This window comes from Aotus nancymaae, unplaced genomic scaffold, assembly GCF_030222135.1.
Source record: "Aotus nancymaae isolate 86718 unplaced genomic scaffold, 86718_ANA_hifiasm-v0.15.2.pri h1tg000089l, whole genome shotgun sequence".
Lineage (NCBI taxonomy): Eukaryota > Metazoa > Chordata > Mammalia > Primates > Aotidae > Aotus > Aotus nancymaae.
This window is the reverse complement of record NW_026988504.1, coordinates 24059736-24081879: the sequence shown is the minus strand read 5'-3', so window position 1 is coordinate 24081879 and position 22144 is coordinate 24059736. Positions and strand designations below refer to the sequence as shown.

At 55.0% G+C, this 22144-nt stretch overlaps 2 protein-coding genes across 3 annotated transcripts; one reads left to right on the top strand and one right to left on the bottom strand.

The window, feature by feature from the left end:
* Positions 1–1283: 1283 nt before the first annotated feature.
* Positions 1284–5277, bottom strand: CCR10 (C-C motif chemokine receptor 10). Its single transcript, XM_012444093.2, has 2 exons — positions 4196–5277; positions 1284–3027 (listed from the first exon to the last, which is right to left on the bottom strand). Exons 1-2 carry the CDS (start codon positions 4217–4219, stop codon positions 1963–1965), a joined length of 1089 nt encoding a protein of 362 aa, XP_012299516.1. The 5' UTR covers positions 4220–5277; the 3' UTR covers positions 1284–1962.
* Positions 4843–22044, top strand: CNTNAP1 (contactin associated protein 1). Of its 2 annotated transcripts, XM_012444092.3 has the most exons (24): positions 4845–5225; positions 6156–6257; positions 6371–6564; positions 6993–7140; positions 7221–7424; positions 7980–8164; positions 9256–9399; positions 10073–10334; positions 10814–10963; positions 11231–11402; positions 11854–11960; positions 12425–12544; positions 12875–13078; positions 13273–13429; positions 13514–13641; positions 13942–14127; positions 14645–14866; positions 15123–15362; positions 17789–18142; positions 18293–18420; positions 19521–19614; positions 19803–20048; positions 20153–20200; positions 20697–22044. In XM_012444092.3, the coding sequence occupies exons 1-24, from the start codon at positions 5162–5164 to the stop codon at positions 20969–20971; spliced, it is 4134 nt and encodes a 1377-aa protein (XP_012299515.1). In that variant the 5' UTR covers positions 4845–5161; the 3' UTR covers positions 20972–22044. The 2 variants fall into 2 exon arrangements, with proteins under 2 accessions (XP_064225278.1, XP_012299515.1); XM_064369208.1 differs by lacking the exons at positions 20153–20200; positions 20697–22044 and having other exon boundaries at positions 4843–5225; positions 18293–18436; positions 19803–19907.
* The last annotated feature ends 100 nt before the right edge of the window (positions 22045–22144 follow it).

Here is a 22144-nt window from a genome sequence, read left to right as displayed (position 1 = left end):
TATTATTCTCGCCCAGGTTGGGGTGCGGTGGAGCCATCATGACTCATTACAGCCTCGAACTTCTGGGCTCAAGGGATCCTCCCACCTCAGCCTCTCCGGGAGCTAGGGACTATAGGCACACACCACCATGCCCGGCTAATTTTTTAAATTTATTTTTTGTAGAAATAGAGTCTCACTATGTTGCCCAGGCTGGTCTCGAACTCCTGGGCTCAAGCTATCCTCCCACCTTGGATTCCCAAAGTGCTGGGATTACAGGTGTGTGCCACCGCACTCCGCCTCACCTCCTTTTTGAGGTGAAGGAGTTGAGGCAGGGACTCTGGGAAGGCGCAGACCTAAGCCGGAAATAAAATCACCAAACTCAGCTCGGGAGAGTGGCTTGGGATACTAAGGAATTCTGTGGTCTCCGAATAGAGTGGAGGCCTCTTAGGGCGAATATCCTGCGGTTCTGTGTAGGAAGGGGTTAACCCGGGCGCTAGGCGGCCGGGGCGGGGCTGCGGCCTCCGCGGGCGCGCGCGCGCGCGCGTTGCTGACTCAGCGGCGATTCCCGAGGTCTCTGATGCAGGGTTCTAGGTCGGTCCCCAGTGGCTGGCGTGCGGCACCCATTGAGGATCGGCGCTGTCTCCTGGCCTTCCCTGGCTCCTGGCCCCTAGAGGCCGTGGCTTCTCGCCGCTGCCGCCGGAGGCTGTGAGAAAGACGGCTAGCCAGTGCAGGGCTGGGCTGGACTGGGCGGGGCGGGGCGGGGCGGGGCGGGGCAGGGCAGGGCGAGGAGGCGGGGAGGGCGGGGCCGTCAGGCCAGCGCCTCCCTTGAGACCGTCTTGCCACGCCCCGCCCATCTCGCCCCTAGACTCCAGGCTGGAGCGGTGGGAACAGCTTTGCTGACCAATATTAAAACGCGAGAATTGTCGCACGTGAACACCATCCTGCCCATTGTGATTGTGTAAAACAAAGGCCAGGAATCAATGCGAGCGTGTCTGGAGGCCATCTCGGCCGTGCCGTCTCTCCAGATGAGAGTGGCCTGTACGGAGAGATTTCCTAGGAATGGAGATACCACAACCATCTTCCCGGTCTGGATCCTAGGCCCTTGCCTGCAGAGAAGATTTTTCCCCATATCCAACCTCTCTCTTTCCCGCCAGCTCAGTGCATTTCCTCTGACCTAGTCCCCAGAGAAGATGGAGAACAGCAAGTATCCCTCACCCCCACCACACCCATGACAACTACTCTGGAAATTTGCAGCTTGCAATCCCCCCTCCACGCACACAGGTTTTTCTCCAAGGTGAAAACTTCAACTCAACTTTTAAAATTCATTTTTTCTTTCCATCACAGACAGTAAGAAGGGACTGTAAAGTGATAATGTAATCCAAACCCCACCCTAAACGGGAATCTCCTGTCCCTACCCTCACCCCCACACCATGCAAAGGCACACGGCGGCCCCGACAGGTTGAACATTCCAGTAGCGGGAACTCCGTATTTGCTAAGGCAGCCATTACTGAAGAGCGCTCTGGTTGTTAGAAAGCTCTTCCTTACAGTATTCCAAGAGGAACCCCCGCCCCTCCTTGCCTGGCAGCTTTCCCACCTCACCTCTGTTGACTGAGGCCGGGTGACGGTGGAGGGGGTGTCAGTGGCTAGAGCTTTAGCAGACTCAGCAGCCCCCCCCACTCCCACCCAGGCCCTCAGCGCCTTCCACTCCGAGAGCCAAGCCCGCGGGGTGGGGGTGGGGGATAGAGCGGGGGTGGGTGGGGGCGGGGTGTTAACCCACCGGCTCTGCCCTGCGACAAATCACTTCCAAGTCGGTGACTCAAAAATAGTAACAGTTGTTGGGTTGTGTCTCATTACCATATTATCAATTTAATGTGGCAAGGCACAGAGGTAGTCCCTTTAGGTCCCCGTCTCTTTCTCAGCGTTCTCCCACCTACTCCCCTTTCCCACGACCCTCAGCCTGCCCCCTCCTCTGGATTCGCAGCCCTAGTTGTCCCAGGAGAGACTGTGGGTCTCCGTGGGAGCTGAGCAGGAAGAAAGGCGGGGCCCGCGGGGGCAGCCACGGAGAGGATGAGGCCGTGAGCTGCAGCCCCAACCCTGTAGCAGCCTCCGCAGGTCCTGGCGGAAGCGCAGGCCCAGGAAGGCGTAGAGCACAGGATTGAGGCCGCAGCGGGCAAGGGCCAAGCCGCTGGTCACCAGTAGTGCCAGATCCTTGCGCTTGCTGGCAGGGCAGCTCCGTTCGCGCGCAGCCAGTAGATCGGCCGTATCCAGCAGCAGGGCGAGGCTGTAGGGCAGCTGCAGCACCACGAAGGCCGCCACCAGGGCCACCACGACGCGCAGGGCACGCCGGCGCTCTGGCCCTCTGGCGGCCAGCAGCGTGCGGCCCAGGAGCGTGTAGCAGGCCACCATGACGCCCAGCGGCAGCGCGAAGCCTAGGACCACCTGCGCCACGGCGCTCGCCCCCTTCACCGTCTGTGTGAGGCCCTCGGGGAAGACGAGGCGACAGCGTCGTTGGCCTTCCCGCTGCCCGTCCCGGCTGAAGAGGAGTGCAGGCAGCGCCAGGAGCAGCGACAGCAGCCACACGGTGACTGAGACCAAGTGTTTGCGGCCGGGAGTGGAGGGCCGCGGCCCGCCTGGGAGCGCTCGCGCGATGGCCACGTAGCGGTCGGCGCTGATACAGGCCAGGAAGAGGAAGCCGGCGTGGAAGGAAGCCGAGTAGAGGCCAGAGATGGTGCGGCAGGTGGCACTTCCCAGACTCCAGCCCTGAAGAGCCCCTGCTGCCGCGAAGGGCAGGGTCAGGGCCAGCAGGAGGTCGGCCAGGGCCAGCTGGAACAGGTGGGAGGAGGTGGGCGAGCGCGCTGCACGTCGGGCTGCCAGATGGGTGGCCAGGACCAGGCCATTGCCGGCCAGACCCAGCGCAGCCACGGTCAGGGAGACACTGGGTTGGAAGACCCGGCTGAAAGCCTGGACATCGGCCTTGTAGCAAAGCTCCGGCAGCGGCTCAGCCGAGTATGCCTCCTCTTCATCCCCAGAATAGAGGTCCCAGGAAACCTGGGAGGGTCAAAAGAAAGGCGGGATCTTATGAGACACATCTCACCACAGGGCTTCCCCTCCCACACATGCCTTCCAAACTGAGAGCTCCTGTGTGGCCAGATGTAACAGTATAAGGGAGAAGACATAAACTCTTCTGCAGACTCTTCCTAGCACCCCTTCAGCAGACCTTGGTTTCCCTTGCACCCCTGCTACCTCTGCTTCCAGCTTCCTGGGTGACCTTGAGCAAGCCACTTGCTCTTTCTGGACCTCAGTTACCTAACATGTAATGTTGAGATTATTATAAATCCTGATCAACCCACCTCTCAAGGTTGCTGTGAAGATGGCAATATGGAAGATAATAGATGAGGAGAACCTGTGTTCTCCAAAGACCATAATACAAAGTTTGCATTATTATTATTATTGGAGACAGTCTTGTTCTGTTGCCCACGTTGGAGTGCAGTGGTGTGATTTCGGCTCACTGCAACCTTTGCCTCCTGGGTTCAAATGATTCTCCTGCCTCAGCCTCCTGAGTAGCTGGGACTACAGGTGTGCACCACCACACCCACCTAATTTTTGTATTTTTAGTAGAGATGGGGTTTCACCATGTTGGTCAGGATGGTCTCAAACTCTTGACCTCAGGTGATCCTCCTGCTTCGGGAGTGCTGGGATTACAGGTGTGAGACACCACGCCCAGCCCAAAGTTTGTATTATTAATAAATCCTAGAGCTTCAGTTCCCTTTGCAGTGCCCTCTCCTGGAAGGATGCCCATATGCAGGCTTTGCCTCAGACCTGAGCCCTGGACTCCAACCTCCACCTGGAGTGGGTTGGTTTCTGTTTGTCTTCTTTCTCTTCCCTACCCACCTTCCCTCTACCTCCAATACCAGCATACCGAACCACTCATGCCAAGGGGGTATCCAGGGTTGGGGCTCAGGTTTTCAGGGCCCAGGTGGGACCCGGGACCTCTAGCTTCAACCCACCTTTCCCTTCAGCCCCAGTCCCTGTCCCACAACCCCTAGCCTCACACCACCAGCCCCATCTATCTGGAGGACCCCTAGTTTGAGATAACGCCAAGAATTCTGAATAGGCCATAGGATGGCAAAGGCCTATTGCCAGGTGGGGAGTCCCATCCCTTCCCTCTTTCCTCCCTCTCTGTAACCCTTCTCCCCCTCCCTGCCCCCACTCCCACCTGCTCTGTGGCCTCCGTCCCCATCTCTGGCTACACGGGTTTCTGAAGTGTAGCCACAGGGGGTAGAAGTTAAACTTCTAGCAGGACAGGAAGGAAGGGGCGGGGAGAGGGGCCAAGAGGGAGGTGGAGATTAGGGTCTGTTGGCTCACTTTCCCATTCCACCTCCTCCAAAAGAATTTACTCTCTTGTGCAGGATCTAGAATTTACGGAAAAAGAGAGAGAGAGAGAAAAGAATGTACTCTCTTTATTCTGCCAGTGGAGAAAAAATGGGTTTAGGAATATACTGATTTGCTGTGTGATATTGACTAAATTTCTTGACCTCTCTGAGTCTGAGGTTTTTCATCTGCAAGTGGAGTAAGGCAAAAATGTTAAATTCACAGTGCCCAGAGAGTGCCCAGTAACACTCCTGGAGTATAATTTGCCTTCAGAAAATGTTAGATTCTTTTACTTACCCTTCATTCCATTTTCAGGCACTACCCCCTTCGCCACTTCCCTTTTCTTGAAATTGTCAGGATGCTTCCGGGCTTTGCTTCCCAGTCCTCACCCTTGTGGCCTTAGTCCCGGCCAGCCTTGGGTTACTTGGGGTTTTCCCGGTGACTAGAGGCTCTCTACCCCCGCCCTTTCGCAGTAGGGCTGAGGCACGCGCTTGCGCGGGGTCCGGGAAACCGGCGCGTGCCAGGAGAGACAGGCTGGGAAAGGGGGGAGGTGAGAGGAGAGAGGGTGGAAAGGAGAGGATAGAGAAGAGCAGAGGACCAGGAACGACAGAGAGAGCGAGAGAGAGAGAGAGAAAAAAGAGAGAGCGCGCTTGGGGGCGAAAGGAGAGAGGGAGGAGGGGTGGGGTGGGTGAGGAGGAGAGATCGGTCTGCTGCAAACCCCAGGAGGAGAGCTTGGAGCCCAAGCCAGAACTCGAGTCCTAGCTGGAGTCGGGCACAGGGAGGCGGCTGCCGGGATCGTCAGCCCTGCACGATGCATCTCCGGCTCTTCTGCATTCTGCTCGCCGCGGTCTCAGGAGCCGAGGGCTGGGGCTACTGTGAGTGTTGTTGGGCTCGGAGACAGGTGGGGTTGGGCCCAGAAGTCCAGAGCCTACAGGACGGCCCCGCACCGCATTGCGGCTGGGTGGTCGCGGATCCTTCCCGGCCGGCTGGCGCGCGCCCGCTGGCTCTCATCTTTTCCTGCCTCTCCCCCGCGCTCCGCATTGCAGCTCTGAGGCTGCCGCGCGCGCCCGGGGCTGGGGCTGGGCTCGGCTCCGGGTCGACGATGAAGTCAGCCGAGCAGGGATTTGGAGATGGGATCCAAGCAGGAGCTGGTGCCTGGGTTTGAGGCTGGGGTTGGGAGATAAGTGTAGTACTGGTGACCAAGACTAGGATTAAGGTTTTGCCAGGGCTTGAGGCTAGACTTTGGAGCCCGCCAAGTGCTAGGTTTTGTGGCTAGGGTTGGGGTTTGTGGCTGGGCCTGGGTTTTGTGGCTGGGATCCAAGCAGGAGTTGGTGTCTCTGACTGATGCTAAGGCTAGACATGGAGCTGTTGATGGTCCTAGGACTGGCTGAGGTTGGGTGCAAGGCCTGTATTTGGGGATGGTGCAGGTTTTGGGGGCGGAGTGGGGATTGAGGCCAGAGTTGGAGCTGGATTGGTGTCTTGGGCTGACTCAGGTTCTGGAAGATGCTGATGTTTAGGATTGAGTTCAGGGAAGTACTAAACCAGGGCAGGTACTGGGCTAGCTAGGGAGGGTCTGGCCTTGGGCCTCTAGGTGTAGCCTAGGGGTTTCCCTAGGAGAAGGCAGCTTCCTCTGAGCATGCAGCTATTGCTGTAGCCAGGATTGAATAGATGACTTTAAAGTAGTGTGTGTCTGGGGGTGGGGGTTGGGGGCAGATAATTCGGAGTTTCGGTTGCTCAGTGGGCCGGCCTTTGGAAGGGCTTGCGAAGGGCCAGCGCTGACTAACTTGTCAGTTTCTTTACCCTAGATGGCTGCAACGAGGAGCTGGTGGGTCCCCTGTATGCACGCTCCCTGGGTGCCTCCTCCTACTACAGTCTCTTCACTGCGCCGCGATTCGCCAGGCTGCACGGTGAGCTCCGCGGAGCAACAGCTGCGAACCGGCAGCGAATCTCGGCAGAGTGGGGGACTCCGGAGGGCTTCGGGGAGAGGGGTAGCTGGTTAAAGCTCCTGCCCCTTCTATAGGCATAAGCGGGTGGTCACCACGGATTGGGGATCCGAATCCCTGGCTCCAGATAGACTTAATGAAGAAGCACCGGATACGGGCCGTGGCCACACAGGGTTCCTTTAATTCTTGGGACTGGGTCACACGTTACATGCTGCTCTACGGCGACCGAGTGGACAGCTGGACACCGTTCTACCAGCGAGGCCACAACTCGGTACGCTGGACGCCAAGGCGGGAACACTTGGGGAGCGTCCTCTGCTCCAGGATCCGGGCTGGGCACCAGCCTCTGGGAAAATAGAAGGGGCGGGGGTGAGGGAGGAGCAGTGACTCTCTCCAGAGGGACTGCCAGCTTAGGACGTGAGCGAAACGCTCGGTTCACAGGGTTTAACATACTTTAGGGTAAAACCTAGCAGCGCGTCCTAAGGAGGCGACATTTGATTTCAGGTTTGAGGAAATAATAGGATGGTGGGAGAGGACACTTTAGGGAAACTGGGGGCAAAGCCACCCTGCAGGGGAGATCAAAGAGTGTTAACTTTCCAGAAGTTGAGATTGGCTGGGTATGAAAGTTGGGGGCTGGGAGGCTATGGAGAAAGCAGCAGAAGATGGGAGGTGGTTACTTACTCCTCTCCCTCACCCCCGCAGACTTTCTTTGGTAACGTGAACGAGTCGGCGGTGGTGCGCCACGACCTGCACTACCACTTCACCGCGCGCTACATCCGCATCGTGCCCCTGGCCTGGAACCCACGTGGCAAGATCGGCCTGAGGCTCGGTGTCTACGGCTGCCCATACAGTAAGCGTGCAGAGCGCGGAGGAGGCCCGGGAGACAGACAGTCTCCCCAGTCCCTGGCCCACCCACGGTCCTTTCCGCAGAGTCCGACATACTCTATTTCGACGGCGACGATGCCATCTCGTACCGCTTCCCGCGAGGGGTCAGCCGAAGCCTGTGGGACGTGTTCGCCTTCAGCTTCAAGACTGAGGAGAAGGACGGGCTTCTGCTGCACGCCGAGGGCGCCCAAGGCGACTACGTGACGCTGGAACTGGAGGGGGCACACCTGCTGCTGCACATGAGTCTGGGTGAGCTCGGCGACCGGCTGCGAAGCGGGGGGCCAACCCCTGACACTCTGTCACCGCGCTCCTCGCGGCACTCCTCCGCGCAGCCCCGCTCACGCCTGGTCCATTTCTCTAAGGCCTGGACCAAACTGCCCCTTTCTTGTTGCATTTGGTGCTAGCAAAACACTGGAGTCGGAGTCAGGGGAACTGGATTCCAGTCTAGCTCTACCACTACCCAGCGCTGTGACCTTGGATGGGGCACTTCCCCAGCCTCAGGTCCCTTGTAAACCCATACATATGCATACACACACACACACACACACACACAAACACACACACACATTGTATCTCGTTAGCTTTGCAACACCCGCGGGATGAGATAGAAGCAGCTCATGTGTTCCAAGTTTTACAGACAGGAAACAGAGGCTAAATGGCTTACCCTGTCAAACACCCGCCAATGGCTGTTGCTCTATTCACTCACTCTCCCTGGATGCCCTGGGCTTTGTGTTCTGCCTAGGAGCTGGGACTCCCTGGAGTTCTCCTGGCTTGAGGTCTCACTCTGTCCTGCCCCATCGTTAGGCAGCAGCCCCATCCAGCCAAGACCAGGTCACACCACAGTGAGCGCTGGCGGCGTCCTCAATGACCAGCACTGGCACTACGTGCGGGTGGACCGATTTGGCCGAGATGTAAATTTCACCTTGGATGGCTATGTGCAGCGCTTTATTCTCAATGGAGACTTCGAGAGGCTGAATCTGGACAATGAGGTGAGAGATTCAGGAGATCCATTTCGTTGAGGGGGGGCGGGGTGCTGGGTGAGTGAGTGGAGGACAGTCTCTCTCTGTCTTTCTGTCTGTCTGTCTCTCTCTCTCTCCTCTCTTTCTCTTTCTCTCTGAGGTAAGACCTCACATTCAGGTTGGGGGTGGTGGCTCATGCCTGTAATCCCAGCACTTTGGAAGGTTGAGATGGGAAGATTGCTTGAGGCCAGGTGTTCAAGACTGACCTGGACAACACAATGACATCACACCTCTATTTAAATTTTTTTTTTTATAGACCTCGAATTCCAATTCCCGAATATCCTAGCAGCCCTTGGCAAACTTGCTGCTCACCAGAAAAAGGCCTGTTTTTGTTTGTTTGTTTTTGTGGGTGTTGTTGCTATTAGTATGCAGACTCCCAGGCACCATTTCAGAACTAATGAGATGGGGTTTGAAAATCCAGATTTTGGGGACTAGGCAAGGCAGGAAAATTGTTCCCTTAGATCCTCCCACAAGTTTTTGGAGTTGTTAAAGACCCTCGCCCCGACTGCAGAGAAGAATTCCAGACAGGCTAATTGACTTGCCCAGGGGCGTGCAGCCGATTTGTGTTGGAGTCAGAGCTCGAACTCAAGCCTTGAAAGGCCTAGCGAGCTTTTTTTTTTTTTTTTTTTGAGACGGAGTTTCTCTCTTGTTACCCAGGCTGGAGTGCAATGGCGCGATCTCGGCTCACTGCAGCCTCCGCCTCCTGGGTTCAGGCAATTCTCCTGCCTCAGCCTCCTGAGTAGCTGGGATTACAGGCACGCGCCACCATGCCCAGCTAATTTTTTGTATTTTTAGTAGAGACGAGGTTTCACCATGTTGACCAGGATGGTCTCGATCTCTTGACCTCGTGATCCACACGCCTCGGCCTCCCAAAGTGCTGGGATTACAGACGTGAGCCACCACGCCCGGCCTAGCGAGCTTTAGTACGGACACTGGGGAAATGTGTTTCAAGTCTTTTACAAAGCCCCACCTGGCGCTTGGGAAAGCGTCCGGCGGGGACGAGCGAGAAAGGCAGGCGCGTTCCTGTGCCCAAGAGGCCTCATTCCCCATCCCTCCCGCAGATGTTCATCGGAGGCCTGGTGGGCGCCGCGCGGAAGAATCTCGCCTATCGGCATAACTTCCGCGGCTGCATAGAAAACGTAATCTTCAACCGCGTCAACATCGCAGACCTGGCTGTGCGGCGCCATTCCCGGATCACTTTCGAGGCCAGTGGGCAGGGGGTCTGGGAGGACAGGATACTAAAGCCTCGTGGAAAGCAAAGAGGTGGAACGGGAAGAGATAATGGGCACCAGATAAAAGCCGAGGCTCCCTCTGTCCCCAGCCAAATGCTCAAGTTGGGCGCGGGGGCGGGTCTCACTTGAGGTGCGCGAGCCACGCAGCCTCCCGGTTAAGAAGCCGTGGGCGGGTCCAATCACCTGCTTAATTCATAGATAAGCAACGTAAGGCGCAGACACAGGGAGTGGCTTGACCTGGGGCCGCGCAACTGCGCAGTGGCTGAGTAGGGACTCGAACCGATGGCTTCTTTGATACGCTCTCCTCACCCCCTCTCCGACTCTGGAGCTCTGTCGGGAAGCTGGCAGGAGCCTTGTCTGTGGCCTGAAATTACCTCTCGATACTGGAAGGAAAGAAGTGGTCGCGCTGCAGATGGTGGAGATCAGCGAGAGCAAGCGAGCAGAGTTCCTAGGACCGACTGGGTTGGGGGCCTCTTCCACAGATGGACGAGCTTGGAGGGGAAGGGGGTCATGTCATGGTTGGAGATCTCACCCTGCCAACACCGAGGGAGGGCGGTGACCAGGGTCTTAGACCAGTGTAAAAACAATTCCTAGCGGAGGCAGAGGCGGCTTGCGGGTGTTGATGCGTCATCACTTTTGCCCCTAGGGTAAGGTGGCGTTTCGTTGCCTGGACCCGGTACCGCACCCCATCAACTTCGGAGGCCCTCACAACTTCGTGCAAGTGCCAGGTTTCCCGCGTCGCGGTCGCCTGGCAGTCTCATTTCGCTTCCGCACTTGGGACCTCACCGGGCTTCTCCTTTTCTCCCGCCTGGGAGATGGGCTGGGGCATGTGGAGCTGATGCTCAGCGAAGGGCAGGTCAACGTGTCCATCGCGCAGAGCGGCCGAAAGAAGCTTCAGTTCGCTGCTGGTGAGGGCGTTTCGGGGGAGGCACAAGCAGAGAAAAGAAGGGGAGAGGAGCCCGGGAATGTTGTAGGCCTGGACGGAGGCCTTTACATTCTGGAGAGGGGAGAGGGAGTGAAGGGGGCCGGGCAGGAAGTCCCAGGGTACTAGGAAAGGTGGGAGTGGCTGGAGGCAGTGAGGAGGCGGATCTCAGAGGCTGCGGATTCTTGGAGAAGGGGGAAGCCTGGGAGTCCTGGTATTCTCCAGTTCCAGAGGGCCCCTGGAGATTTCGTTACTCATTTATAACGTGCAGACTCTGTGGCAGTTGCTGGGTCATGGAGAATGAAGAGACATTCAGAGAGATCTCCACTGGGTGTGAGAAGGGTAACCACGGAGGCACACAGGCTGCTACAGGGACACAGTGGGGCTGCTGCTTCCTCACTCAGGACATTCTTCTAGGCTAGCTGCTGCTTCCCTCCACCCACACCATCATCCATTCTTGTCCAGGGTACCGGCTAAACGACGGCTTTTGGCACGAAGTGAATTTTGTGGCTCAGGAAAACCATGCAGTCATCAGCATTGATGATGTGGAGGGGGCAGAGGTCAGGGTCTCATACCCACTGCTGATCCGGACAGGGACCTCATACTTCTTTGGGGGTAAGTGGGGGCCAACCTGACCAGACCTCTGTTTCTGGGTGGGAAGGCTTCATCTAAGTCCACCCAGATGGGGCCACATGGACAATTCTGGAGGGATCAAGCCCTCCTTCCCCTCTGGGGCCTCAGAAGTGGAAGGCCATTGCCATAGTCTATACTTTGGTCCTAGCCCCATTTCTTCCTTTATATCTGGCTCCCCACTGGCATCTCCCTGGGGGAGGGTCTTTGCGGTCTCCCCTGGGGAGGGTCTCACAGGGGTGGTTGCTCCAGGTTGTCCCAAGCCAGCCAGTCGATGGGACTGCCACTCCAACCAGACGGCATTCCATGGCTGCATGGAGCTGCTCAAGGTGGATGGTCAACTGGTCAACCTGACCCTGGTGGAGGGCCGGCGGCTTGGATTCTATGCTGAGGTCCTCTTTGATACATGTGGCATCACTGATAGGTACCCAGAAGCCCCCAACAAGAGGTGACCCCTCCAAAGCCCTCTTCCCTGGTCTCCCAGTGGGAATGGCCTTTCTTAATAATTTCCCTTCTCCTTGTCTCTGCTCCCTAGTCCCCTGCTTGGGGATGATTCTTCTTTGATCTCTTACCTCCTATTTCTTCCCTTAAGGTGATACATTCTCAGGATGGAAATGATGCATATGTTTTTGGTCCTAGAGGGTTTTTTTTTGAGGGGGGTGGATGATGGGGTAGAATAAGGCATGTTTTGCTGTTTTCGGGAAGGGTGACCAGTAGTACTTGAGCCCCAAGGACTGCCTAGTGCCCCTGCATCTGGGTTTACACCCAGCTAGCTAGGCGGGTGTGTCTCACCGGGTTCTGGGGCTCTAAGAGATCAGACCCCACTCTCCAGCTCCCAGTAAGGCTCCTTCCCTTGGTGCTGACCCCTCTCCTAGGTGCAGCCCTAACATGTGTGAGCATGATGGACGCTGCTACCAGTCTTGGGATGACTTCATCTGCTACTGTGAACTGACGGGCTACAAGGGAGAGACCTGCCACACACGTAAGCCAGATGCAGTACAGGGGAAAGTCAGGACAAGGGGAGTCAGGAGAAGGTTGCTGGGGATCATGAGGCTGCTAGAGATGGTGGGGCTGGCCCTTCCAGCCCTCTGACTCTTTTTCCTTTTTTTTTTTTTTTGAGACGGAGGCTCACTCTGTTGCCCAGGCTGGAGTGCAGTGGTGTCATCTCAGTTCACTGCAACCTCCACCTCCTGGGTTCCAGAGACTCTCCTGCCTCAGCCTCCCAAGTAGCTGGGACTACAGGTGTGCACCACAATGCCCAGCTAATTTTTGTGTTTTTAGTAGAGACAGGGTTTTCACTATGTTGGTCAGGGTGATCTCGAGCTCCTGACCTCAGGTGATCCATCGCCTCGGCCTCCCAAAGTGCTGGGATTACAGGCCTGAGCCACTGCGCCCAGCCAGCCCTCTTAACTCTAACTGCCTTTGTCTCACCCTACCATCTGCAAGCTTTGTATAAGGAATCCTGTGAGGCTTATCGGCTCAGCGGGAAAACTTCTGGAAACTTCACCATTGATCCTGATGGCAGTGGCCCCCTGAAGCCATTTGTAGTGTACTGTGATATCCGAGGTAAGTGTCTCTGAGGGGGCAAGGGGGGAACAGGGAAGGACAGAGTGGTGGGTGGGGCCAGTTAGACTAAACAGGTGGGGTAAAGAGGACAGAGGGGAAGAGGACATTGAGGAATTTGTAATCTAGCCTTCAAAGTAAATCCCAGCTTCCTTACCCACTCCAGCTATCTCATTTCCAGCCTACAATGCAGAGTTCCCAGGACAGAGCTGGAATGGAGCTGCTGGCCATGTTCAGTGGCTCTGAATTGCAGCAGCAGTGGTGGAGGTAGGCAGGGAGATGGGTAGAGAATGCCCAACTCCAGCCAAAGCTCTGTCCCCTTTTGTCTCCCAGAGAATCGAGCGTGGACAGTTGTGCGGCATGACAGGCTGTGGACAACTCGGGTGACAGGTTCCAGCATGGAGCGGCCATTCCTGGGGGCTGTCCAGTACTGGAATGCATCCTGGGAGGAAGTCAGTGCCCTTGCCAATGCTTCCCAGCATTGTGAACAGTGGATTGAGTTCTCCTGCTACAATTCCCGGCTGCTCAACACTGCAGGTCAGGGCTGGGGTCAGGGAGGTGGCAGAGCTGGAGGAGACACCAATGGGGGCCTGGGAGAAGGAAGCCAGAGAGCTCAGCTGGGGCCTTGGGCTGGAAGATTCAAGGAGGGGTCTGGGCTGGTCGGAAGGGCCAGAGGGGCCCAGAGGCTATTGGAGGGACAGGACCTGGAAGCTGCTGCACCTCTTCCCCAGGAGGCTACCCCTACAGCTTTTGGATTGGCCGAAATGAGGAGCAGCACTTCTACTGGGGAGGCTCCCAGCCTGGGATCCAGCGCTGTGCCTGTGGTCTGGACCGGAGCTGTGTGGACCCTGCCTTGTACTGCAACTGTGATGCTGACCAGCCCCAGTGGTGAGGGGGTAAAGGGACAGGGTTTTTAGGAGTCCAGGGGGAGCTGAGTGGCTGGGGCTGAGCCACGGCATCCTGCCCCCACAGGAGAACTGACAAGGGACTGCTGACCTTTGTGGACCATCTGCCTGTCACTCAGGTGGTGATAGGGGATACGAACCGCTCCACTTCTGAGGCCCAGTTCTTCCTGAGGCCTCTGCGCTGCTATGGCGATCGTGAGTGGCAGTCCCCTTTTGTGTGCCCTCCCAGAGCTGACTCTCCGGTTTCCAAAAGCTAGGCCACATGAGTCACCGGAGGTCTCTAGCTGGGGTGCCCGACCCCCAGCTCCTGCTGTGATGCCACCTCTGTCACTGCCCCTCTGCACCTGGCTCCTCTTTCATTCCACTCCTTAGTCTCCCCTCCGTGACCTCTAACTCTCCCCCTTTGACAGACTTTCCCTGCCCCCAACCCCAGGTTCCCTTCCTCCTCCACCCTCCAATCTCCCTGACAAGACCTTCCTCCATCTGCTTTTGTAGGAAATTCCTGGAACACCATTTCCTTCCACACCGGGGCTGCACTACGCTTCCCCCCAATCCGTGCCAACCACAGCCTGGATGTCTCCTTCTACTTCAGGACCTCTGCTCCCTCAGGAGTCTTCCTAGAGAATATGGGGGGCCCTTACTGCCAGTGGCGCCGACCTTATGTGCGGGTGGAACTCAACAGTGAGCAGGCAGACTGCGTGTGGGAGGGTCTCGGGGTAGATGAAGGTGCTGTCTGGGGACACCTGGGCAGGTGCAGGCTGAAGTTGGAGCCGAGGGCAGATGCCCTTTTGACAGGCAGTATGGGAAGGGTTGAGATGACCCTGGGTTCTAGCCCTTGCTCGGTCTTGATGGCTAGCTGGGTAACCCTAGGCACTTACTTGGCTTCTCTGAGCCTTAAGCCCCTTCCTTGTGCATAAGGAAGCTGGACCTTCGAGTCCCTCCCACTGCTGATTAGCCATGCTTCTTGCCTGGGAGGTGAGGTTGGGAGGCTGGCTTCAGGGATCTGTGATTTGGGGAGAGACTAAGGGTATGAGGTTTTAAGCAGTTGGTAAGTTTCATCGCAAGCTATAGACAAATTGGAGGGATATTCAAGGAGCTCCGAAGAGGTGAGGGAAAGAGGTTGTACTGGGCAAGGAATCCATGAAGGGTCTTGCAGGCCTGAGTCCTTTTCTCCTCCCCACCCCATCACATTGTCCAGCATCCCGGGATGTGGTCTTCGCCTTTGATGTGGGGAATGGGGATGAGAACCTCACAGTACACTCAGACGACTTTGAGTTCAACGATGACGAGTGGCACCTGGTCCGGGCTGAAATCAACGTGAAGCAGGCCCGGCTCCGAGTGGACCACCGGCCCTGGGTGCTGCGGCCTATGCCGCTGCAGACCTACATCTGGATGGAGTATGATCAGCCCCTCTACGTTGGTGAGCAGCAACCCAGAGGCAGGTCTGAAGCCTCCTTTCCCTTCCCACCCTCCAAGGCCGCTCGCCTGGTTTCCAGGAGCCTCATGTCTTAGGTGCCAGTCCCCTCTGCTTCAGAGCAAGCCAGGGCTTCACTTGTCCCTCCAGGCCTTTGTATCCAATTCTATTTTTCTAGCCCCCTTGGCTCCCTTTCCAACTACAATACCTACTCCTGTCTCTGGCTCTACCCATTTCTTGACGTGTTGCCTACCCTTCACAGGATCTGCAGAGCTTAAGAGACGCCCCTTTGTGGGTTGCTTGAGGGCCATGCGTCTGAACGGAGTGACTCTGAACCTGGAGGGCCGTGCCAATGCCTCTGAGGGTACCTCACCCAACTGCACAGGCCACTGCGCCCACCCCCGGCTCCCCTGTTTCCATGGAGGCCGCTGCGTGGAGCGCTATAGCTACTACACATGTGACTGTGACCTCACAGCTTTTGATGGGCCGTACTGCAACCACGGTCAGTGCTGCTGGTTACGGGGCAACAGGAAGCCATAGGGTGTAATGGGATGTAGGGAGGGCAGGGAAGGAAATATCACGTAAAGCCTGCATCATGGAAAATTAGAGTTGTCCCTGGGTTCCTGGGCTCTGAGTTTGGGGAGTCAGGAAGTTGAAGGTGATAGGTGACTTCAAAGGCATGAACAGGAAAGGATGGTACAGCTATCTGTGCAAAAAGAGCTCAAAATCACCAAGCATGCTTTGGGAGGCCAAGGTAGGAGGACTGCTTAAGGCCAAGAGCTTGAGACCAGCCTGGGCAATATGGCAAGATCCTATCTCTACCAAAAAAAAAAAAAAAAATTCTTTTATGTATTTATTTTTTAAGACACAGTCTTGCTCTGTTGCTCAGGCTGGAGTGCAGTGGCGTGATCTCAGCTCACTGAAACCTCCGCCTTCTGGGTTCAAGTGATTCTTCTGCCTCAGCCTCCCGAGTAGCTGGGATTACAGGTGTGCACCACCACACCCAGCTAATTTTTATATTTTTAGTATAGACAGGTGTTGTTGGCCGTGAGATCGGCACTTCTGCCAAGGATCTCTTGACCAGCAAGAGGGTCCTAATACCTGGAAGAGAGAGTGCGCGGAAGAGAAGAGAGAGAGAGAGAGATGGGTCTGGAGGACTGAAATGAGATATGCTCAGATCAGCGATTTATTCTTTGTGCACATGGTCTTATATATGATTTTACATACAGTGGCTGACGTCAGTTTTCTTACAGAATCATTATCAGGGGAAAAGAATAGAAAGTTACAAAGTAACCAAGGAAAGTACAAAATAACCAAGGAAGGGAACAACATACAAGTTTACCTAAAGGTCACAAAAGATTCTTATCCTTTTATCCATTGTTACAGAAAATGACGTTAAGACAGGTGGGCAAGCAATAAATCAGGAGGGGAACAATTTTGTAGTGATTAAGTGAATGATCTCAATGCTTCTGTGACTACGGGTAAATAGAGTCATAGAACTAGCCCAGAACATTGACTTCAGGAGAAAAACAATAATCTGGCATTACTTCAGTCATGCCTTAGAAGCAGTGAACTGAGAGTGACTTTCTGCAAGCTTAACATTTCCCACGTCTTCCTGTAACCACCTCACTCGACTGCACCCAGTGGAGAGAGACGTGTCTGGGCTCAAACCCCGTCATGGCGGAGACACGGAGGGGCCTCTACGCTGGTGGGGGATCCCCACAGACAGGGTTTCACCATATTGGCCAGGCTGGTCTCAAACTCCTGACCTCGTGATCTGCCCACCTTGGCCTCCCAAAGTGCTGGGATTACAGACATGAGCCACCATGCCTGGCCAAAAAAAATTCTTAATTAGGGGCAATGGTGGTACACACTTAGGCCTAGCTGAGGTGGCAGGATCACTTGTACCTAGGAGGTCAAGGCTGCAGTGAGCTATGATCATGCCACTGTACTCCAGCCTGGGGGACACAGCAAGGACTGTGTCTACAAAAAAAAAAAAAGCAAATCACTTCCCCATCTTCCCGCTATCACCATGGTAACACAGGCAAACTCCCTTGTAAGTGTATATGATGACTACCGTATTCTTAAAACATGTCTATGACCTGGTTCTTGGTTAAGGTGAGCCTTGACATTCCCCATAACAAGATTCTACACACATACCCAGACGGCATCTTCCCTAAGGCTGGTCTATAGGAGGGATATACGGGCAGGGGGTTACTGGTGGGAGGAGTCTCGGGGACTAGGAAGATACAAGACTTAGGGACCAACAGATTGCTGGTGGTGGTTTAGAAGTGTGAGTGGTGGCACATATACTACATGGGGTCAGGATATCTCCATTCTAATCTTGGCTCTTCCCCTAACTGTGTCTTTTTTGAGATGGAGTCTCGCTCTGTCACCCAGGCTGGAGTGCAGTGGCGCGATCTTGGCTCACTGCAACCTCTGCCCTCCCCGGTTCAAGCAATTCTCCTGTCTCAGCCTCCCTATAGTAGCTGGGATTACAGGCGTGCACTACCATGCCCAGCTAATTTTTTTATTTTTAGTAGAGACGGGGTTTTGCCACATTGGGTATGCTGGTCTCGAACTCCTGACCTCATGATCCACCCACCTTGGCCTCCCAAAGTGCTGGGATTATACGCATGAGCCACTGTGCCCAGCTTTACTGTGTGTCTTTAAGCAAGTCACTACTCATCTCTGAGCCTGTTCCCCCATTTGTAAAATGCTGGGGTTGGATCAGATGATCTCAAGTTTCCCATTGCTGTAAGTTTCTGTTCTGTGACAGAGGAGCTCAAGGGGACCTAAAAGTAAATGGAGGGTTGTGAGGGTGGCAGAAACTGAAGCAAGGCTCAGGACGTACGTATGGATGAATTAAAGCCTCTGAATTGGGGAGTGAGCAGTGTGGGGCCCTGACCTCCCTGCTTCTACCTGCAGATATTGGTGGTTTCTTTGAGCCGGGCACCTGGATGCGCTATAACCTACAGTCAGCACTGCGCTCTGCAGCCAGGGAGTTCTCCCACATGCTGAGCCGGCCAGTGCCAGGCTATGAGCCTGGCTATATCCCGGGCTATGATACTCCGGGCTATGTGCCTGGCTACCATGGCCCCGGGTACCGCCTGCCTGACTACCCCCGGCCTGGTCGGCCTGTGCCCGGTTACCGTGGGCCTGTCTACAATGTTACGGGAGAGGAGGTCTCCTTCAGCTTCAGCACCACCTCCGCCCCCGCTGTCCTGCTCTACGTCAGCTCCTTCGTGCGTGACTACATGGCTGTGCTCATCAAGGATGATGGTAAGCTCTCCTGGGCTCTCTCACCCAACTCCAGCTTCACCCAGGTGCCCCTAATTCTCCTACTGATTCACAAATACAAGGACCCACATGCTCTTAGAAGATGGGGGTCATGGGGGCTGAGACCTTGAATTTCTTCTCCCCACCCCACAGGGACCCTTCAGCTGCGATATCAGCTGGGCACCAGTCCCTACGTGTACCAGCTAACCACCCGACCAGTGACGGATGGCCAGCCCCACAGCGTCAATATCACCCGCGTCTACCGCAACCTCTTCATCCAGGTGCGCATAGAGGGAGGTGAGCCAGTTCAGATCATAACCTGGTGATCTCAGCTGTGGCATCCAGGAAAACATCAAATGCTTAACATTTGTAGAGCACATTTCAATGTATAGAGGATTTTCGTGTGTGTCACCTCATGTAACCCTCATGCCTGGCATAGCTCCAAGAGGTAGTTGAGGACAACAGGCATTCTTATTTAAGTGCTTTACAAATCAGTAAACAGCCTCAGAAAGTAAAGTGGTTTCAGCTACTTGGGAGACCAAGGCAGGAGAATCGCTTGAACCTGGGAGGTGGAGGTTGCAGTGAGCTGAGATCATGCCACCACACTCCAGGCCTAGGTGACAGAGCGAGAGTCCATCTAAAAAAAAAACACCAAAAAAAAAAAAAAAACAGGAAGTGAAAAGTAAAGTGGTTTACCCAAAGTCAAACTGCTAGTAAGCTGCAACAATGGGGCTCAAAGCCAGGCTTTTAAAAAATATATAGGCCAGGCGCAGTGGCTCACACCTGTAATCCCAACACTTTGGGAGGCTGAAGTGGGAGGATCACTTGAGGCCAGGAGTTTGAGACCAACCTGAGCAACAACACAGCGAGACCTCGTCTTCACACAAAAAAAAATTTAATAAATAAAGTAAGGTCAGGTGTGGTGGCTCACGCTTGTAATCCTAGCACTTTGGGAGGCCGAGCATGTGGTTTACCTGAGGTTGGGAGTTCAAGACCAGCCTGGCCAACATGGTGAAACCCTGTCTCTACTAAAAAATACAAAAAAAAATTAGCCGGGTGCAGTGGCTTGTGCCTGTAATTCCAGCTACTCAGGAGGCTGAGGCAGGATAATTGCTTGAACCCAGGAGGTAGAGGTTGCAGTGAGCCGAGATCACACCACTGCACTCTAGCCTGGGCTACAGAGCAAGACTTCGTCTCAAAATAAAATAAAATAAAATAAAAATATAATAAAAACGTATATACCAAATCCTACATTTGGGCCCAGGAGTTGCCCACTTCAGATTGAGCTAGGACTCACCCACCTGGCACCACCAGTTTGGACAGAATGAGAGATCTGCCTCTGGTCCCCGCTCCCTCATTGCCCTCCCCCTCCCCGCCTCAGGTGGACTACTTCCCACTGACAGAGCAGAAGTTCTCGCTGTTGGTGGACAGCCAGTTGGACTCACCCAAGGCCTTGTATCTAGGGCGTGTGATGGGTAAGCTGTGGGTGCGGATATGTTTTAGGCAAGGAGCTGTGGGATATGTTCCTGGATCCTCAAGGAAAGTGAAGGAACTGGGAATGGCAGTGAGGGCGGTGGGAAAGATGAGTGGGAAACCTGTGGACAGTGAGAGGGGCAGGGCCTTTGGGTCCAAGCCCTTGTTTCTGGGCCCACCTCTCCCTCAGAGACAGGAGTCATTGACCCAGAGATCCAGCGCTACAACACCCCAGGTTTCTCGGGCTGCCTGTCTGGAGTTCGATTCAACAATGTGGCTCCCCTCAAGACCCACTTCCGAACCCCTCGACCCATGACTGCTGAGCTAGCTGAGGCCCTTCGAGTTCAGGGAGAACTATCCGAATCTAACTGCGGAGCCATGCCACGTCTTGTTTCAGAGGTGCCACCTGAGCTTGATCCCTGGTATCTGCCCCCAGGTACATTCCCAGGACACAGAGGATGGAAGGGAGGGGCAACAGGGAAGGGAAATGATTCTTAACATGGAAGAGGTATCTCCTAACTGGTGCTTCCTCCTCTCCAGACTTCCCCTACTACCATGATGAAGGATGGGTTGCCATACTTTTGGGCTGTGAGTAGCACTGATCATTAACCTGACCTCCCAAGACTGCCCTCTGACTGTCAGCATCCTCTCCCTACCCCTTATCCCCAAGGCTACAGGGCAGCAAAGGCACTACATGCAGATGGTACAAAGGATGATGAGAGAGGCTATGCTGAAGGTGCCATATAACTGGGCAGAGATTTGTAAATGTTTGAGGATGCTACAGATTTTTAAATGAAATATTAAAATGGGGCTATAGCTAAGGGATGGGAAAATGGGGGTACAGTAACACCTAGAGAGATAAGAAACTGGGGTAACTACCAGGGATGTGGAAAGAGAATATTAGAAATAGAAGGTGGCAGGGCTTAAGCCAGAAGTCAAACCTGCCAGACATGTGAGATGAGCTTAGTGTGGTCCAACAGCTAACTGAGTGTCATACATTATGCTTCTGGCTAAAAGAGTGTGTGTTTGCATACAGGTGAAATCCCAAACATCTGCCCTGAATTGTTCCTTTTCTTCCTTTCAGTTTTGGTGGCCTTTCTGCTGCTGGGGCTGGTAGGAATGTTGGTGCTCTTCTATCTGCAAAATCATCGCTACAAGGGCTCCTACCATACCAATGAGCCCAAGGCTGCCCATGAGTACCATCCTGGCAGCAAACCTCCCCTGCCTACTTCAGGCCCTGCCCAGGCCCCCACCCCTACACCAGCTCCCACCCAAGCCCCAGCCCAAGCCCCAGCCCCAGCTCCTGGCCCCCGGGATCAGAACCTACCCCAGATCCTGGAGGAGTCCAGGTCTGAATGAGTCAGAAGGGCTTCTGGGACCAATTCCAACTCCTCTGAATTCCCCAAGTCCTGCCTCTCCCCTACCCTGTCAGGGACATTTGGCTCCTCTTAGCTGGCTCTGCTCATCCAGAGGATACCCCCCAGCCCCCCGCCAAGTTTGGTGGGCAGAGCTACAGATGGGACCCAAGGGAGTGGCCGAGCCTCACTGCCTAACCAATGCCCTGCTCATCCCTGTTTCCCCAGGCTCCTGGCTGTTTGTCTGCCCCAAAGGAGAAGGCTCATGGGGTTGACACAGGTCCTTCCTGCTATCTCTGTCCCAGCTGCTGCCAGGGATTAACAACAGAGTGTAGGGGAGATTAACTGCCTCCCTTTCAATAGACACTATCAGCAGGGACAGATGTGTGGGAGTGCAGCGCTGCAGAGGGTATGGGGGGAGGAGGCTGCTAAACCCTATTCCCCAGCCTCCCCCCAGCCCTGAAGAACGTCTTCCATCTGCTTCCACTCAGCTGGAGGTTCGAGAGGGCTTGATGGCTGTCTCCTGCCCCCCTCCTTTTGTTTTATACACAGAGACCAAGAGGCCTCAGTTTAGCACCTTAGTACCTCCGCTGCTTCACTTGCTTTAGCCAAAGCCATAAAAAACCTGCAACGTAGAGAAAATAATGCAGACACCCTGACTAGCCAGCCCTCTACTCCTCCACCCTCTTCCAAGATATGCAATGGCCTTGGTGCCTGTCCAAAGGCTTAGCCCCCTCTCCAGTGCATGAGGAGCCCCCTTTCCTCCGCTCGAGATGCTGCTTCATTTACCCAGGAGGTCATATTCTTTATATATATTTTTTGTTGCAAAGTCTCTCTCTAGAGAAACTCTATATATTATTCAATTTTTAAATTATTTGTTTATATATAAAAGAAAAGCTAAATTGGCTGTCCTGTGCTGTGCCCACAGTCTGTAGTTCACCTCTCCTGTGTTGGAAGTCTCGTGAGTCCTGCTGGTCACTCACCCAGCCTGGTCTGGCCTCCACTCTGAAGCAGGGTTGAGCCTGCTGTGCTCTCAGATGCGGAGCCGTTCCAATAAAGCAGAGTGGCAGAGCCCCAGTCTGTGTGTGGTAACTGGCGTCGTCGTTAGGGGATAAGTGGGGCGATTTTAAGGGAACTAATCTGAGGGCTCAGGGGTTTCTAGGAGGAGCTCTCAGAA